This window comes from Lepeophtheirus salmonis, chromosome 3 (genome assembly GCF_016086655.4).
Source record: "Lepeophtheirus salmonis chromosome 3, UVic_Lsal_1.4, whole genome shotgun sequence".
Classification (NCBI taxonomy): domain Eukaryota; kingdom Metazoa; phylum Arthropoda; class Copepoda; order Siphonostomatoida; family Caligidae; genus Lepeophtheirus; species Lepeophtheirus salmonis.
This window is the reverse complement of record NC_052133.2, coordinates 6,771,019-6,791,897: the sequence shown is the minus strand read 5'-3', so window position 1 is coordinate 6,791,897 and position 20,879 is coordinate 6,771,019. Positions and strand designations below refer to the sequence as shown.

Sequence of the window (20,879 nt, the reverse complement as noted above, 5' to 3'; positions counted from 1 at the left end):
GTTGTACAAAATTTTACATATTTAAGTTATTTTACTTTAAATCTATTTTTTCAAGGTATCATGTAATACTATTTTTTTTTTTGAAAAGGTAATTTTACTCCAGTTCATAAGCTATGTTTTAAAGAAATATGTTTGCTTTATGAAAACAGTTATAATTAGTTGTAAAAATTGGCTTAAAAAAATAGTCGTCCGAGCTGCTAAAGTTTGTGTCCTTAGACCCGACTAAGTAAAAAATATTTTGTGTAATAATTTTAATGGAGTCTCTTTGTACTAAATTTTAGAAAAATGATACGGTGCACATTTTCACGTGTTAATGGTACAAACTATTAGAAGGAGTTAATTTGTACATGGCAAATCTCCCTGTGTTTCCTATTAATGTACATATTTATTTTCTGTAATTTTAAAGGAAAAAACATGCGGAATTTTTAGGTAAAATTATTCCTTTAGGTATTAACAAAAGCTGTTTGTGATATAACTTGAGGTAGAATCGAGAGATTTAATATAGTCATAGATAGAACATGGCAAAACTAAAGAAAAATACCTATTTTGAGATTAAAAGAAGAAAAACAGTTGGCATGTGTGTCCTTTTTTTTTTTTGCTCATTCTTTACTTGATCGAGTAGTGTTGTCATCCCGCCTCGCATGACGAAATCCCTACAACTTTGGCTGATTTTTTACAAATGCAAAATAATTATAAAATAAATACAGGGTGTTAGGATCAAATCCGTACATTTTTCAAAACCATTTAAATGGTCACTAAACCCACAATGTTTTGTGTTTTACTTATAAATTGGCTTGAATTGTAGATATGAATGTTAAGCTAATTTCCACTTCTAGCATTAATCACGGCCTTGATTCGGGCCCGGAAGGAGCCAAAGGTGTTCAGGAGGCAGTTCCTTGGCGTGATGGTCATTGCCTCATTAATGGAGGCAATCATGGAGTTTCAAAGGAATGAGAGGTACTTATTTCTTTTAAGTACAACGTATCTCCAGACTAAATAATCCATCAAATTAAGATCCCGAATGCTGGTGGGACATATTTCCTCCGAATGAGGTCATAATAGTGCCTACATAGCCACTTCAGCAAATTGAAGCTTGACAAGGTGCGGAGTCTTGTTGCCAGACCCAAAGCCGACTCCAGTGAGTTGCTGGATCCAAGGAAGCACAATGTCCATATTGTTGTTGACAAAAATCATCGTCACAGCTTCTTTAAATCTGGAACGACTGTTCCAATTATTACCATAACTTCATTACAGTTTGTTGATACACCAATAAATGATAAAATGGTTAGCTCCCACCTTTTCTTTGCGCCCTCAGAAACCATAAAAGATAGACCTGTGCCTTTAGAATACGACAGTATTTGAGGTGCTTACAGTTGTATGTTCGCCCAAAATGGTGAATGGATGCCTTTCAGCACTAGTTAAAATGTTAAATTTTATTTCACTTGTTTAAAGAACTTCATTTTATGAATCATTTTAACAAATCTTTTTATGTTTAAGTACAACACATATTTTTTTTTTATAATGTCTCATTAAATAATATTTTTTAATAAAATTAATCTATTTATTTGTTAACAAAACTTAATATTTTATTAAATTAATTTTCCAGGCTCAGAACTTGCTTTAATGTACAATGACGAATCTGTTCTGGAAAATCATCATTTGGCCGTGGCATTCAAACTTTTACAAAATAAAGACTGTGATATATTTATTTATTTCAACAAAAAACAACGACAAACTCTTCGGAAAATGGTCATTGATATGGTAAGACTTATTTAAATGTTATATTTACTCGTATTTAAAATTTTTGCATACGAATTAACCCATTTATATAAATTATTTTGATATATAATTATTTATAGTTCATTAGTTTTTCTTTTAAAAATTAGATAATGGTATTTTATTACTTCATGATACTTTTTTGACCAAAAATAATAAACAAACATTCCGTTAAGAATAATTTACATTCATAAATATGGATGGATCCTCAGAACCTTTGTTTGAGTGGGAGCTAGTTCCGAAATTTAAGGATTTTTATATAAAGAATAATTTTTATTCTTTTGTCTAATAAAACACCATTTTGTCAAGAATTTTTTATTTAATAAAGCTTTTATGTTGACACACGACATATTTGAAATAAAAATATGAATAATAAATATGGGTTTCGAAGCCCTTGGCAAACGGTAATTGAAGATAGATACATGTGTTGGGCTGTAAACTGTACTGTAGTGGTACCGAAGTACTGACGAATTTACTATGGGATGAAAGTAAATTGACATTCGAACCGGTTTTTGGAGTGTCACTACGTCATGCACTCATTATCCTACCGGTGACGTAATCCCCAAAATTTATTATCAATAAAATTGTACTTTACAGTACAAAGCAAGAATGAAGATTTTATGACATGATATCATCACACATCTGAGCTAGTACTTACCCTATACAAAAATCTGGCGAAAGCCCCTGTAAGTACATATGAATTGTACTTAACACAATTTTTGTTTTATATTTCGAGTAGGGTAATTATTGTAACAAGGATACTAATTTTAGTACAGGAACGGTAAAAAATATTAATGTCGTTACCAAGGACTATAGCTTTATCATTTAGGGGCTTAGCTCCTAAAATTATCAGCTCCTTTATACTCGTATAATTACTTATATAAATAGGTTTTTATAATAACAGAGGGTGCTCCTAGATTTACCTTGGCGACGAAAATAATCCCTTCATGTATTTACATTATAATCTCATTTTGTGTGTAATTTTTTTATCTTTATTTATAATAATGAATTATTTTTATTCATGGAGTAGATGTTTTTTTTTTTTAAATAAAATTATATTCAAATGATTTGTTCTTGTATGATTAATTATTGATGAAAATCGACTCTTGACTGTCTGATACAAGTATTCTATTGATTTTCCACCTATGGCTTAATTAAAAAATATATGTGATATAGAAAAAGCTGTATCATACTCAATCACAAGTAATTGAGCTTTCCAAAAAACAATAATTATTGCATATTCTCACTAATTAAGTATTATTAATTAGCCATAACAAATAGTGATCCAATTTCCGTAATTATAAATTATGCTTTTTTGCTTAACCAACTATGTTTAGCATGTGACTTTAATTTGTACATTTGTAAAAAAATATTCGACGTATCAAATGTAATTCACACTGATAGTCTTACAGACCAAATTAACTATATATTACACAATAGTTTTAGGGTTTCACTCTCGGGTTTTCCCAAAATTTCTTAGTGTTCTACATCGACGGATAATTGCAACACTCAATTATATACATAGTGCTCCACATAACTTCCTTTTTCACAAATGACAGTTTTACAAGTTTAATGTATTAAAAAAGTTTTACTTCTGTTTCATAATCACAGTACACATTTGAAGTTTTACTTACCTGATTTGAACCAGTTGCACCAATTTAAAACTAATGCATGAAACAAAATTTAATGGCAAAAGACAGTATTTCTCTAGCATAATTATTTGTAAAGCTATTGGCGTTCAAAGAATTTTGCAAATAAAAACTTATGAAATTGAATAAAAAAATTGTTTGATTTTTTATATTTAAAATTGAAGCAATCAATTAATTTTCAAAAAATTCCAAAAATAAAAACTGAAGAGCTAAATTAATTTGACTTAATTAAATATTATGTTAAACCAATTTTTTTTTCGATGGCAAACGCATGTTCCTGAATTCTCGAACGTAAGATAGCAACTGTATATTAAAAAAAACTTTATTATCTCAACTCTTGAACAAACTGCTACTAATTCTACAGTCTGATTTCCACCGTTATAAAAAAGTAAATTATGTTGCTAGACCCTGTATAGCCACAAAACATTAGCTTGTCATCAATTAATATTTAATTTTATGGGTTGGATTTAGTTACGGAATTCATAAAAGGTTCTAAAAAACCATGCACTATTAGTGATTATAATAAAAATAAAAAACTTGATCATTGTGAATATAAAGGGAAGGACTGACTAGTTGAACATTGGTAATTTTCGCGGAAAATATTCAAAGAAATACTTAAATTTTACAGTATAAATTTTTAATACGGAATCCTGATATTTCTCAAGATTTGTCAAATTTAATAAATTGTTTGTATCGATTTGTCATTTCTCAATTGGGCTTGTTCTTTGTCAATTATAACGAATGGACTTGAAAAGACATACTCTATTTAATCGTAATGTATTACAGGACATATATATTCTGAAATTAAGTAATACAGAGATATTTTATCAACTCCATTTAATAATAGAGGTTATGAAAGTTGTTTAAATCTTAAATAAATAGATATAAATAAGAACTATTATTAATTCGGGTGGTTAGTTTTGATAAAAAATTTCAAATTTTGAAAACCTGGTATTGGGAAAGCCTGTGTATTGGTATAACATTTTTTGTTATAAATTTTGAGCTCGAAGGAGTAGGTTTCAGAGGTTAATCAATAAATATACATTCTTTACATGTGCCTTTTTATTAAAGCTCTTTTACTCCATCATGAAGACAAGATCTCCTTACTTATTTTGCATGAAGACTAACTATATATTAAGTACTGATTATTAATTAAATATCACAGTAGAAAAAAATGAAAATATCAATTATTTTGACTTGATTCATAATGATAAAAATAACGCAATATTTAACAGAAAATACAAAGATTTATTTGTGGGACCTATAATTTTTTCAAAAAAGAACAAAACTTGAACTATTTTATTAGGATATATAGGATAAAAATACCAATCAAGTTTCTACATAAATAAAATTCCTGACCATAATTGATAATAATGGAAAAAATATATTAAAAATCCATTAATATATGTATAAATAAAGTCTTAACTGATTTGGAAAGCCTCCAAAATACGTTCAATTGTTCTTAAATTTTTCATTACGGACACATCAATTTTTTTCTATAAGGGCAAAAACGAAGCCAAATTTATTTTCTTACTTTGACATTTAGAAACTTCATTAATATACATTTCATTTAGGAGAGACATGCTCTTGATCAGTGACTGCAAATTATACAAATTTATTAAAAAAATAGCAGTTTAATTCGTTAAACTTTAAGAACAAAAAATCATCTTCAGTGAAAAAGCTCATTTTAGCTCAATTGGCTTTGTTAATAAGCAAAATATTGTATTATTGGTCCGGCAGTAATCAAAAAGTGCTTCACGAGACATCCTTGCATCCTCAAAAATTACTGTTTGGTGTGGACTTCATGCTAGATGGGTCATAGGGCCATATTTTTTTGTTGATGATGATTATTGTCACGTTACTGTAAATGGCAATTACTATCAAAATACCAAAATAACTGATATTTTTGGCCCAAAATTAATGATTTTCTTTTGGGTCACGTGAAGTCATTGGTCTACACCAATAAACCAGAAACCATAGAAGAGTTTAAAGAAAATATCTAAGGCAAAATTGTTACAAAATTGTTAAACTACTAATGTAAAAAGTAGTTGAAAATTGGGCTCAACGATTGTACTTTTGTAAACGTGCTCATGGAGGTCATGCTAGAGAAATCGACTTCCATATATAAAATTATATATTTTTATAATTTGTGCTGAAAAAATAAATTTGGCAAAATCTTAACTTGTTTGTATTTTATAAATAAAAGAATTTGAAGCGCTGGTTTTTAAAAACTAGTTAGTATATAAAAAAATCTCCAATACCCCCATCATCGCTTTCTAGAATTTTGATTTTCGAGCCACGATTAGGGGGATTTGGATCATTAAATGGTAGAAAAATTAGACTATACAAATCATTTGTCTGTTTAAACGACAACAGGGGGGGGGGGATAGTGTCATGTTAGAAGCTGAAAAGCCTTTCTATGCTTTCTCACGCTTATATAAAAAGCATGAAAAAGTTTGAAAGCTCTCGATGCAGATGAAGAAATCAAATGCATTCGTCTACTTTGTCAACTTTTCTTAAAAATAATGTAGAAAGAAAACCATCAATGGTACAAAAAGTATTTTCTTTATCATTAAATACAGGCCAACAGTTTTCATTAATATAAATCTAACTTTTTTAAATTTAAAAATAAAAATGTTACATTGTTCAGCTCGCCCGATAGTCATACTTTCTCTTTCTATCTCAAAATTGGAGACAGCGACAGCAGATAGTTGAAATTCAATCATCACAACCTTGTAATGATAAGAAAATTACTTCGTTAAGAGAAGAATATAATAGGTTGAGTATAATTTCCTTAGCTTTTTTCTCTTATTTTGACGATAAAACGAACATAGTTATGTTTATCTGATTTAAACGGATCTAAACGGTTTTTTAGAAGAGATGCTCACACGCTGGTCCAACTCGACGTTATCAATTATTTTATTGACATTTTCGATGTCCCCATTACCAGAACAGAATAGTTCAAAACGCCACTTTGCTGTTACATTCGATACTTTATTGGGTAAAACAACTTTTCAAACATTATTTTTTTTTGGCCACCTTCTCCACCTTTTCACGCTGGTTGTAGTGATACTGAAGAATTTTTCGAATATTATCTTTTTTACTTCCATTTAAGAGCCCTGTAACGCACAACTAGCTTCACCAAACAAAAAGAAAGCTTTAAATGAACTTTTTTAAAGTTAAGTTAACCTTGAAGCATACTTTAAACTTTTTTTGATGCAATGTATTAATCGTGAGAGGTAACTCACTAAAGAAATCTAGGGAAAAACGCACAGAACTTTTTACTTAACCTAATATTATAGGATTAGAAGGTGAGATAACTCAACTTTTTCGAGGTATTAACCCTTTGGAGGATTGTGAAAGTAAATTGAAGGTCTCATTATCTGGAAGAGGTTGTAATTTAGTATTGTATCAGTTATTCTGGGTAGGGGGAGGGGCACGGATTCGATGCATAGACTGAGGGATGAGGCTGGAGGAGATCACATCTCATTATGAAGTCACCGTATTTTGGGCTCCCAGTACCTATCCTCCCTCCCCCATAAAGAATTCTCCATAATAGAAAAACTCACAGTATCCTCCTGTTACTTAATTGAATTTAAAGTCTCCAATTTTGAGATAGAAAGAGAAAGTATGACGTACCGGCAAACTTATTCAGTATACCCCCAAAAAAAAAAAAAAAAAAAAAATTTAAAAAAAGTATCATTTATGAAAAAATCTATTATAGTTTATTCTAACATGTCATATAAATATATCATTGCACAAATTTTTCACACATCTTTAAATTTAGTACGCTGCACTAAAGAGAGTACCAAGTTCTACTACAAAATACAAAATATATTATTGACTTTTCAAACAAATCATTTAGTGATATTCTAACTGCTGCTTTTTTAATGGTGATTGTTTTTTTTTGTTGTTTAATGTTAACATCCAATGAATCACATTCAAAATTATTTACATATTATTTGAAAATCATAAAATTTTGTCATCCAATTATAGAAAACAGACAATGCACAAATACTAATGATACAAATAAAAAATATCAATATGTGAATTTAAGAATTTCAAATATTATATGTTTAAATTTAACTAAAATAAGGTTAACGGCATAAGGAGGAAAGGAAAAAAGAAAAACCGGCAGATCTATAGATTTGATGATTAATCAGATCAAGGAGAGAGGTTTTCGAGCAAGTCCTGACAAATAACCGTTCGTTAACACTCTATATTCATATTGTGTATTACTTAGTAGAATACTGATTATTAATTATCTTCAGAACACAAGAAATCATCCATTACTTAAAAGTCAATTACCATTTTCATAACTTTTTTTAAAAATCAATCTATACCAACTGGTTAGCTTTCAATGCACTCGTATTGCCATCTAAGTTCACTTATTTTACATAATGCTTCCTATTAAGACAAGATACTACTGTTAAAAAAAATAGAAATTGAGAACGAGATATCGTTTGTACAATCTGTTAAAGAGCAAATAGTTATTGAAAAAAAGAGTCATATTCATTTTTTATGGGGGTGGGGGAGGGTGGAAGGAACAAACAAAGCATAGAGTTTTTAGAAAGGTTGAAGAAAAGAATGGTGTAATTACATATAAGAGGAAGAATTGTGTGAAAAAGACCCACCACGGGGTTTATGAATAACTCTTATGTTTAATAGGTTAAATTTTATTTATTAAGACAAATCAATATAATGTGAAAAACGTTGGCATTAATGATTTAAAAACTTATTATTATCCATTTTAAGACTTTTTGGCAGCTATAATTACAGTTCTAGGAGAATTGCCCAAAAAAAATTCTTAAGGGAGAATTTGCTTAATGTACATTCGGCCGAAGGATCATTTGGGATATTTGTACAAAATTCGTACATTTTAAGTCAATCTAAAATTTAGTATGTGAAATGGGTATTGTTCATATGCTGTATATGTCATATAAGGTAAATTAAATAATGTTATTTTACAGAAAAATATTTTTTTTTATCAATTATATTTATTAATGATCCTTGTATAAAAGAACACTGTCGTATGTGGTACAAATGTAGCTCAAATCTTTACCGTTGTTGAACTTCAAGTAAATTAAACAATAAAAAAAACCGACAATGACCCCAATGGAACAAGTACTAATTACTACTCTGTTGTCAAATACACAGGGGAACAGTTAGGGAGAAAATTTCGTACAAATGAATTAAAGACAATAGTCGAATATATGTATGGATGCGAAATCCAGAATTGATCTTAGTTTTACTATCAGTCATCGGAATTCTTAAATATCTGGGATTAAAGTAATTCGGCACACTTATTGTTCAAAATAATATTTTCCCCTTAAATCAATCTCCTCATTAAAAGTTGGACTAATAAAACTTACATAAAGTGTTTGTTCTGATTAAAAATTGTTCTTATTTATTCAGTACCTTGTTCTGAGCTCGATATATTTCAATTTTTATAATGAAAAATGAGACTCTTCTTTACAACCTTATAACTTATTCATACTAAATAGCAATGATAAATAGCATAGCTTATATTATAGAAAAATATGTATCTCCAAGGATTTTTTTTCGATTTTGTATTTTGTAAGTGATCACTGGGAGAAAAACTGGGATCAGTTTTGGATTCAGCGCTTAAAGATAAAAATTTTTTTGGCTTGTGTTCATTTATTCAATGGTTGATGAATTATGCTTTTTGTAATGAATAATTCAAAAATCAATACGGAATCATATAAATGAGTAAAATAATTACACTATTTAACCAAATTTCATGTTTTTTTGCCCTCTGGTTTAAAGGGTGTGCTCCTAACTGACTTTAACTCAAGAAACATAGAAATGACCCATATAACCAAAAAAATCCAGTTCGGAGTATTTCATAATTTTTTCCCCAAATATCAACCTTAATATATCAGCCAACTAAGTTAAATAATTATGTTTTTGCCTTGATTTGTTTTGTGTTTTGGTGTAACTTTGTAGGAAGTTTATATATTTTATTAATAACTACCAATTAATTTTGAGATGTCTTAATCAAGGGTCAAGGTCACACAAAACGTTAGAAAAACATAATTGACTTTAAATTTGTAACAAATGTTGTCACTAATTATTTTTATAGATCAAGGTCTGAAGTCACTCAAAACAAATTGAGATACAAACCTCAAATTTATGTCATTCGTTGTTAGTTTTTAGGGATATTTTTTAGAACTACTGTAATTTAGTCATATTTTTCCCTTTGAAAGATTTAGATAATGAGAACATAAAATGATTGTTGTTGGTAAATTTCTCCAGATGTAAAAAATATTTTTCAATTATTTATGAACTGGAGATAATACATTTGATGAGTTGTAATGATAAAAGTTATATTTTGTCCTAAATTGACGACATACAACTTCATAATAATAATGATAAGAGCTCCTTTACTCTTTCAAATGCATAAGGCTTTTTGTTAAAGGATGGCTATTTTACGTCTTTAGAAGCATATTTACATTATTCCAGTTATTAAAAAAAAAAAAAGTTGAATAATATATTATATGGGACACGTGTGTAAGGAGATTTGTACCATTAAACATATAAATTCATTTTTTATATTTATTAGAAAACATTTATTTTTACTGTTGCATAAAATTTATTAATTTTTTTTCATTATCAACAAAATATTTTAGGATCTTCTCTGATTGATTATTGAAAAATTATAGAGGTGATAATTTTGGAGCGATTTTTATACTTTAGTAATCATGAATATACATCCCAATTCTTACATATGACAAAATTTATATTCCTTTATCTTCTTTTGCACAATACATTATAATACGTATCTTATTCATTTATAAGTGAATAAATATCTTCCCCATTTAACTATTTACTTTATCAAGAACAGATCATTTCCTTCAAAAATATAAAAAATATAAATTTAAAGTTTTGTTTTTTTTCAAATGTAGAAAAATGAGAAGCTTACAAAATATTCAAAACTCTATTTTAATTAATCATTATCAAAATATTAAATATATTTTGACATCCTAGCTATCACACAAAAAACAAAAATGTCATTTTAAAAAACAACGACTGTAAAAATTATTGCATTTATCAAGTGGTAGATTAAAATCTGAACACTTTGAATATTAAACTTTAACAAGATATAATTTATTAATTAAAAATATAATTTCAATAAAATTCGGTCTCGGTGTTTGAATGACGGACACTGAAGGCTTTTTTCTCGACATGCACCTAAAATGTGTTTCCCAGGAGGTTGACATGAGGGCTGTACAGGGGACAAAGAAGTTTAAAAAAATCTAACATACTCATTCCAAACTCATTTAATAATATCTTGAAACGGAGCAAACGGGGTTAATTCATTACTGGTGTCAAAAGTGGTCGCTCCTCCCTCACAAGGTTATTTTCACCAACTTTTGATAGCTTTCTTCATAGTCTAGCGTGAAACCCTGAGATCTCTAGCTTGGGGCATCATGGACTTGAGGGGATTAGCATAGACTGTCTTATTTAACTCTTCTGAGTCTAGTTTGGCCTTTTTGACAGAGCTCTTCTTCCTCTCCAACGTGTCAGACTTTTTGACGTCGTAGACGGTGTTCCTTGAGACGGCTAACTGTTTGGAGTGTGTGAATGGAATTTGTTTATCTTGTTCAAGGGTCCTTTTCTTGACTTGTATCTAAGCTAGAGAGCTCCAGTTTGTTTTGTAACTAATTGTATATGCTTTAATATATCGAAAAATGAATTAATTTAAATCCCTCAACCTTAATTAATTATTCAATTATTATGTGTTTATATTTCAGTGTACCACCCTGTATAACCAACGGTGTCCCCTGGGAGTGAAAAGGTTAAATAAAATTCAAAATAAAAGTTATTTAAAATTTATTACTTAAAAAATATTTTTGTATATTTATTTGGCTATCAAGGCTTATTGATTGTATAATAAATATTGCTCTCCGTAGACCACTAAAACATAATTCTTTTTGAGATTATATGCATATTCATATTTGTGAAGTTAAATCTAATTAGAAACACCATTTTAATCTAGGGGCAAACATTGGTTGACTTGTTTGATTAGTCAACCATTTGAATCTGTCCCTACTTAGAAAGATTAGTTGTTATAATATTTTATTAATTCAAATAAAAGATATATACTTTTAATTTTAACTACTTTGCACTTCCCAAAAAAACAATTATACTCTTCTAGATCAAATTCAATAATTTGATCAAAACCTCATATAATAGATAAAATGTACAATAAAAATAATGTTAATACATATGAAAATCGTCCAATCCCTACGTGTATTAATATTTTTGTTATTCTTTTTTTATTTACAATTATAAATATTCGGGATCTATTAAATATCGAACCTAATTAAAATAATTTAATAAATAGATTTACATTAATTCGTTTAAAATAACAAATATTCTAATTTAAAGTCATAGAAAAAGTATTTTTATTTTCTTTCGATCCTGACAAGTCACATATATTCATTATTTTATTATAAAAGAAGTTGTCTGATAGAGTTATAAAAATTATGATTTGCCGGCATGTAAGATTACAAGAATCTCTAAAATGACAGTGTAACCCTTACAATTTGAATATTTTTTGGGGAAGAGCAGCTTAGCAGTCTAGTTATTGCATTACATAAGCTGTGATCAGCTATAAGATGATGAAAATATCTTATACTCCCACTCCAACATGGGATAAATTCCATCATATTTCCTTGTTAGATACGCTCATTTATTCTACTCTTAGTTTACTAAGGATTTAAACTTATATCTCCCTAATTAATCATCATTGTTACCCTCTGTCATACATGAACAAGAATATTATAATAGCTTTGGAAAATAAAAATACTGTTGCAATTTGAAGAAGTATCACGCTCGTTCTAGGTCATATTTTAAACAACTCTAATCATACATCATTTTTGTTTTTCTGAATCTATTTCAAATAAAAGAATAGTTGATTCAAGAAAATAAATATACATACAAATTTCTTTTTTATTTTAACTATTTGGCAAAGTTTTATTTGATTAAGGGCTTTTGATTGCATGAAATTGATTAAATACATATTATAAAAACTTAAAGAAAGAATTAGAAGATGTTCGTTATGAACAATGAATCATAAAGAATTCAAGAGGGTTTTTTCGTTTTTGTCTATCTAATCAAGTCCCTTGCATGTAACTTAATAAATAAGTGTGAAGTAATTTATTTATTGGTATATGTAAGTCGTGATATTTAATCAATAATGCTTTCCTAATGTCTAAATCAGGGAATGATGTGTTCATTGTAAATATGATTGTTAATCTATTTTACAATATAGAACTATAGTGTTTTAAATTGTAAACATTTTCAATAAGTATTTAAAAAAATGAAAATTTACATGGTAGAGTGAAAAAGTTAAAATAATGTCTTGTAGGAGAGCAGCTTAGCTGTCACGACGTTTCATTATATTTTAGATGCAGGGTGCTAAAAGACTCCAGGGAAACAGTGGACACTCAGCAAAATAAGACTATGTTATTTTTAAATCATGATTGGCTTAAATTTGTCAACTGCCATAGATACATTCCTATCAAGAAAGAGTTTGAGGCGTTCTATTTGGTGGATATAAAACTTAATTTAATTATTTAGTATTATTAGCCTATAATGGTCATACATATTTTTTCGTAATGATCATGAGTAGTTTAAAAATCAATCAGCTACGGATAAAAGGTATATCGGCATCTTTTCTATGAAAATGTTTAGCTTTTTGAAAGATAAAACATGCGGTTAAAAGTCCCAGACTTGACAAAGAAAACATGTTTTTTCTGTTCAAAATTGGCTTTTTCAAAATAATAATAATGATTATTTTTATTCACTTTATAGAGCCGAATCCTCATAACACTTTTGAGGCATTGCTTAGCTTGAACCTTTCCTATCAAGAAGCAGTATAAAATTAAAACACAAAAAGAGCGTCACAAGTTTCACAACAGGGTTTTTTCCACTTGTTTATTTCTTTTCCCCCTCTACCTCGTCATAGGAGATTGAGAATATCTAATGAAAGCTACTCTTCTCCAAGGCATATGTATATTTGCTTACAGAGATCACGCTAATAGTATTAGCATTCCTTGCTCGCTGAGACGTTCGACCCTTCAAAATGGGATAAAATAATGAATTAGATGACTGACTGATATCTTGCAGGTCAACAGTATTTTTAGAATTTATACTCACGAGGATTTCGACAATTTTTCCATTTCTACCTATATATATTATACTGATAGTCAGACAGACAAACTTTACTTTAGTAATATAGACGATATTCATTTTCTTCCAAAACATTAGAAATTGACTTACTGATAAACTGAATTCTCCAGATTTTGTAATTCTTAAAATTTTGAATTACATTTAATTCAAATAGTCGAAATTATTTCTGGAAATCATCTTGATAAATTAATGGATTATTACTGCTGACGTAGCCAGGAACACTAAAATCAATTAAATTTTCAGTTTATCCAGATTTTTTTAACAATATCTTTAAATTTTATTTAATTCAATTCAAAATTATCAGAATTGTAGAATTTCAAATGTAACCCCTTTTTGTTTATATCAAAATATTTTACAAACTTATCAAGTTATCCAAATAAGCAAAAACTCCTGCTTTCAAAACTATATTAACTCGTAACTCGGTAACATCTAAATAAATTGATTCATTGAATTAAATAAAATATTTTTCTGTGGATAAACCATTTTATTTTGTATGTTCCTGCAACTTTATTTAGAGTGATATTTTTATAGGTCCTTGCAACAGACATGTCAAAACACATGAGTTTATTGGCAGACTTGAAAACCATGGTTGAAACCAAAAAAGTTGCTGGATCTGGTGTCCTCCTATTAGACAATTACACGGATCGTATTCAGGTACAACTAAAAAAAAAGTCAACTTCATTTTTCTAAACCCCTCTACACAAAATAGGTTCTTCAAAACATGGTTCACTGTGCAGACTTGTCCAACCCCACAAAACCTTTAGAGATTTATCGAAGATGGTGCGATTTAATAATGGAAGAATTTTTCAAACAAGGTGATAAAGAAAGAGACACTGGGCTTGATATAAGTCCCATGTGTGATAGACACAACGCAACCATTCAAAAGTCACAGGTGAGGAAAAAATACACACAGCAGACCAAAAATTAATATACCAATGGCCGAGATATCTTTTTCATTATCATATTTATGCTAAGTCCTTTAACGACAAAAGTGGGGTTTATAATGATGCCATGCTGATTTGTTTATAGGTAATTTTTTGTTTAGTAAAAAAAGATATCAATCAGTGTTATGTCACTCCTTATTTTTTCGGTTGAGCCCAATCTTAGGATCGTTCCTTTCAGATCTTGAGACCGGTCCTTAAAAAATAATAAATAGCAAAAGTGGGGCAGGGTGAAGTCGGTCCTTCGGATTGTCAGTCCTAGAACTAAATTAACAAAGGAAGAAATAAAGTTAAGTTACTTTATTAGTTATTAAGACTTATATTTACGACTGAACTGGACCGAACCAATACTGAACTGGACGGGACTGCAGTGTTCAGTCCTTAATCAGGACATGGGCAACACTAATATATATTATTTTAAAAAATACCATATATTTTCATCCTTGATTTTAGGCTTCTTAGATTCGGTAACCTGAGTCATTTAAATGACTAAGCTTTAATGTCAAATATGGCGGAGAACATAAAACAATGGCTATAAGTTATATTCATTTTTGTATTAAATAGATATGAATTTGCAATATTATTAAAAATAAATCTGTAATGTTATAATCAAAACTAACTGTTCCTGCTTGATTGAATGCACACTAAACAGGGGAAAGCATTATAAATTCTTTTAAAATTGGAACAAACCTTTCTTCCAAACATGCTGCATATTAAATACATTGTCGTTAAAGGGTTAAGTTATTATAAATTCAATTTGTATTATTGGTTTTTTAGATGTTGATATGTTTAAGTTTACATTTAATATGATAAAATTAAAAAATTATACGGACATCCCTAATAAATAAATCTCTGCGTTATACTCTAATGCTTATTTCAAAACTAAAAATTTATCTTTCACATGTTTATACAGGATGGAGTAATATAACTTCTTTTTTAAAAATACGTAACAATTAGGATGTAAAACTTGTAGCGGTGTTGGCGTGGTTTCATTCTAGAGACGCAATTCTGAAAGTTTTTTAAAATACAGTAATTTGCTTTCATTCGTTTGAGTTGCTAGGAATGTGTGTTTTCCTTTTTACTTTTTTTTTAATTTTATAAAATTAAACTAATTACAATCTAGCTTCTGAGTTTTCATTAGTGAGATTCATAAAATAAATTAATTATTTCAATTTCTTATATACAAAAACAATATTTTCAATTCATTTACATAATTTGAAATTTGATAATTCTTTCAAAACAATGAACTAAAGTAGCTTTAAAGTTGGTGTCATCAAATCCTGTGGTCTTCATGTATTTTAAATTTGCCCAGTTTGTCCAAATGCGATAATTGAAATGGGATTTATTTTGAACTTTTCGGCATTTATAAGATATCTGTAAAAATCACCAATAACTACATACTTTATCAATAAAACATCCAAATTTTAAAAATTAGATATTTTGCCAACTAAATTGTAATTATTTTTGTATTACATAAATATCGTATTGAAACCTATTTTTGAAAAGTAATTTAAAAATAAATACATAATTGGAAAAATTACAAGGCATTTAATACCAATATTCAGTGTATGGACAATGGGGAGATTACATATTTGATATGATTTTTAAACTGTTCAAACAAATCTTTAATGTAAGCTAGTATTTTGAAACGAAAATACAACTGTTGTTATTTATAATACTTTTTTTTAACTTTTGGAAAAAGGAAGTTATGTTATCCTATTCTGTATTTAAATTTTCACTCAAAAAGTACTCCTCCATTTACAAAATAGTTTTTGCTCAATATATGACTGTTTTAATGTTCAATTATATATTCAATTTCTTTCTTTTTACATAGGTTGGCTTTATTGACTATATTGTTCATCCTCTATGGGAAACATGGGCTGATTTGGTCCATCCGGACGCACAAGATATTTTAGATACACTTGAAGATAATCGGGATTGGTATCAGTCACAAATTCCTATAAGTCCTAGTTCCTCAACCAATGATCTACGGGAAGAGGATGAGTCAGGCTCTTAAGGATAGACCATTTTAATTGAGGAAGAAACAATTAAATAAAAATTGTTTCTTGTTCGAAAAAAAAACAAAACAAAAAGACTATTCAAGTTGTTCTTTAATAAAAATGATGAGCATCTTGATGACAAATAGAAAAGCACATTGATTTTTTTTTTTTGCAAACAAATATAAAAAAAGTATGAGCATATTAAAACGCAAAATAAAATAAAAAAATCTTACTATTTCAATGAAATATTTTTGTATAAATACAATTCTTTATTTTGTATCGATTCTTTAATTCATTAATTCAACCATTAGAATCTACACCCCGAACCCTTCAAACACCTTATGTTGACCTATCTTTAATAGTAATTATTACTACAACTATTTTTGTTTTCCTTTCTTAAACTTTATTCTAAAATATATTTTTATATCAAAACTTGATTGAGTGTTTTAAATATTTAGAGAAAATATATACTATTTTACCACATAAAAACTCCCTGTTATTTTTAGACTGATTTGTTTGTTATTTTAAGTTTATGATATTTCAATTTTTTCGCATTGCCTTTTCTTTTTCTACCTCCTTTGTTATAACTTTTCAAAAATAATGTAAGATTTAAAAAAAAGCAAATTAGCAACAAAAAAATCAGAAAAAAATAAAGTAATTTTTTTTTCTACAAAAAATAGCTGGATGTTGAGTACAATATTTTTTGTAGAATAATGAACTTTTATCCCCTCCCTCATTGACCTTTTTTTAAAATGATTAGTATCATTCAAAAAATTAAACTATTAGCAATATGGTTGTGTCATTAATTCCCTTTTTTTTAGGGATTTTTAAGTCTAACCCTTTTACTTTTTTCACAATTATAAGTGTAACAAATTATTTTTGAACTATTGTTTTTTTATGTGTGTTTTTGTAAATTTGTGGTAAAATTTTTCTGTGCATATTATTAAATACTGACTTTCCCCATACCTCTTTCCATTTATTTCCCCCAACTCCCATCCACCCAAATGCAATAGTGAATTTATAAACATATCTTTTGTGTCTAAATGCATAACAAAGGTCGTACACCAAAAAAATTATATGTATAACTATGGATTATAAAAATACAAATATTGTGCCAATATGTTTTTATATAATTTACGAAAGAAAAAAAATCAATATACAATTAATTTTATTTTAAAAATTATTATATGAATATATAATATAGTGTTTGGACTTTTAGGAAAATAAGTGTAACCCTTTTTAACTGTTAATTATACTATTAAATTTATATATAGAGATGCTTGTGTAATCTATGCAAGTTATGATCAATTTATATATATATATATATATATAAATATAATTTTATGGATATATATATATATACAAAAATTAATGTTAATAAATTTTCACAAATTTTTATTTTCAATATTTATGTATGTTACTACTACGATAATAGAAGAGAAAAAAAGGATGATGACCTTGGCTTTCTTAGACAAAAAACCCGGAGAAATGCTTGGTAAAATAATAATAATAACTAAGTTGATAGGATTGCCCTTGTGACGTCATCCTCGCTACAAAACTCAGTTGCTTTCTCGCAAAAAATAAAACCAACTAGATATATTTGTACAGAATAGAGTCCTTTCTCGTTTCTTTTTCTTTTAAAAAGCTCCAACAAGACTTACGTCATTTTTTGGATAAATATTTTTATATCATAACTATGATTAAAAAGTAATTTAATCGGGAATTCCCCCCCCAAACACACACACACATTCTTATACATGAATAACTACTGCCTTACATTCTAATATATGTCAGGGTGGCAATAAGTTGTTAAACACTTAAAATATCAGTTTTACTTAGAAAATTTTTGATCCAAAAATAATATATTGTAAAATATTCTACGTATTTTCGTTGCATGGTTGTACCAACCATTTAAACAAAAATTATATTAAGCGAAGTAGTTGCAAAAAAAAAAAGTTTTCTTTTGATACTTACGAGTGATTGATATACATGGTTTAGAAAATGAAAGAGTTTTTTCTCAGCCCCCAAAAAGAAATATATATAACTCAACATAATTGTACAATAGTTTCTACTCAATAATTGTTTTAATACTCATAAGGAAAGGTATGATATTTTTGTAAAAAAAAAGTGATAACGTCCTAACTATATATGATAGAAATATTATAAAAATAAAAGTCAGTTCTGGTCATTCATTTAAAAACAGTAATGCTCTTCAGAAAGTTTATCAATGACACAGTCAAACAAAAAAAAAATGTTTAAAATTATCTTACAGCTATACAAAATGTCTTATTTTTATTGTGCATAAATATATATACAGTAACACTCAATTAGAAGAGTGGATCAATCAAAAGGAGAAAGCTCCATGTATAAGAGTGTAACTGACGTCACAATATGACGTTGAAAAATTGTTGGAGATATTTTTGATTTTCTGTTATTTGTATACAATCTGGAAATATTTCTCTATTTTTCGTTGTAAATATGTATTGTCCAAAAGTATTAGGGGTTTCAGTTAATGTAAAAAGGCAATATAAATAAATATATGGCCTGTCAGCATAAAAGTAAGCTAGAATTATTTAAATTTGTAACATACAATGACTAATTATCGTCAATTTCTATAAATACATTATTCTTATGAACTCTTGGGCAAATTTCACTTAATTAGGCAAAATTTATTATCACAATAAAAGAAGAATAAATTGATAGAGCTTATTTGAAAGGCCATACAGAAGACTGGCATCAAATAAGTATTATAAACAATAGCTTAAAAATCTTGAGTACTTAAGTTCATTACACAAATTTGAAAACAAAGCTATGTTTGATTCAAATATGTGTATGAAATATTGGACTGTTTTTTCATATAAGTAAAAAATAAATTGGGATTTTTTTCCCATTTCTTATTTTGTTCAAGATTGTTTTTATGTTGACTTAATATATATATATATATGAAAGGTTTACAATAAATAATTTTATCTTTTTGATAGAATTAAAATAAAGAAGCACTGTCATAAACCATGATGAGAAAAAAATGAATAAAATTTAACTCTTAACATAGGTTCATAATGATATTTTTCGAAAAATAACCTTGAAATATGTAATTATAATAATTAAACAATAATAATATATAATATAAAAATAAAGGATAAAATGATAGTAACACTGAGAAACGAGAAAAATGATATTATTTTAGGTATATATGAACATGTATGTAAGTAATTTGATTTTTTTTCACAATAAAACTAGGTTATATAAGCGTTATTCAAACTTTTTATATAATCATAACTTTGATTTGATTTTTTTTATAAAAATATATATTTTATGAATATGTTGTTTAAATAGTTGGTTGTACGTTCTGGGAGTAGACATTTTGTTTCCTTGCTTTGTGCGTCACTTACTTTTTTGGCTAGCACAATTCACTTATTAATTTTTTCTTTATAGGTAGACGCCTATAAACACAAATAACTTCCCTCTGCATTATGTGCAATACATATTCGTTAACTGTGTATAACATGAGATAAAATATTCCTCCTTCGACTCTGAAAGAGACATCTTCATAAACTTTAATTATTATTTTTTTTTCTTCAATCAATCTGTATGAATCTTCTATAACTTTTGCTTATATATTTGTTGATATCAATATATGAACAATTCTTTGTGCCATTCCTGTAAATTAAATTACCACCTCAATTTTTCTATTTGTTTTAGGTTGTCATTGATGTTTTCCTTCTTTTTTTTTTTTGTGGTGATAAAAAAATACCCTAAATCCTAAATATTAGACTCTAAATCCTTTTCTTCAGTTTCTTCATCCTCTTCCCTTAGTGTCATTTGAAATTGAATTTTGTTTTCTTTATGAGAATGTGACGAATGACTTCCAGATCCGGGTAGGGATGGATGTGGCGGGTGATGATGATGAGAGGACATGGGTGTTAATGTTTCTTCTTCATTATCCGACTCGGTTCCGGAGGAACCAGATGAGCATGTGGATCCACCCTCATCTTCTTCTTTTAAATCATTTGATGAAGAACTTGGACTAGCAGGGATTTGTGATTGATACCAGTCACGGTTGTCTTCCAATGTATCCAAAATATCCTGTGCGTCTGGATGAACTAAATCTGCCCATGTTTCCCATAAGGGATGAACGATATAGTCGATAAAGCCAACCTGTAATTAAATGTACATTTATCTTTTTGAAGTGAAGTAACGGCGACAAAGAAACAAAATTTTAAAATACATAAATGAAATTTAACTCTTTAAATATGTTCAAATTTGGTAATGGTTTTGAAATGTAAAATATAGTC

General features: G+C 28.1%; 2 protein-coding genes across 20 annotated transcripts in view; one reads left to right on the top strand and one right to left on the bottom strand.

The window, feature by feature from the left end:
- The window catches only part of LOC121114280 (3',5'-cyclic-AMP phosphodiesterase 4C), a 531,705-nt gene extending 513,716 nt beyond the window's left edge, over nt 1-17,989 (top strand). For 6 of the 7 annotated variants that reach the window (XM_071886949.1, XM_071886954.1, XM_071886951.1 and 3 more), the window contains 4 exons: nt 1,607-1,761; nt 14,175-14,297; nt 14,353-14,535; nt 16,419-17,238. In XM_071886949.1, coding sequence (XP_071743050.1) covers nt 1,607-1,761; nt 14,175-14,297; nt 14,353-14,535; nt 16,419-16,601 — 644 coding nt within the window. In that variant the 3' untranslated portion in view covers nt 16,602-17,238. Of the gene's footprint in view, nt 1-836; nt 958-1,606; nt 1,762-14,174; nt 14,298-14,352; nt 14,536-16,418 lie in introns of all 7 variants that reach the window. The other variant, XR_011779171.1, reaches the window with a different exon arrangement.
- A 1,757-nt stretch (nt 17,990-19,746) lies between these two features.
- The window catches only part of LOC121114281 (3',5'-cyclic-AMP phosphodiesterase 4C), a 404,803-nt gene continuing 403,670 nt past the window's right edge, over nt 19,747-20,879 (bottom strand). For all 13 annotated transcript variants that reach the window (XM_071886962.1, XM_071886960.1, XM_071886959.1 and 10 more), the window contains one exon: nt 19,747-20,742. In XM_071886962.1, the coding sequence (XP_071743063.1) occupies nt 20,347-20,742 (396 nt within the window). In that variant the 3' untranslated portion in view covers nt 19,747-20,346. The remainder of the gene's footprint in view (nt 20,743-20,879) is intronic.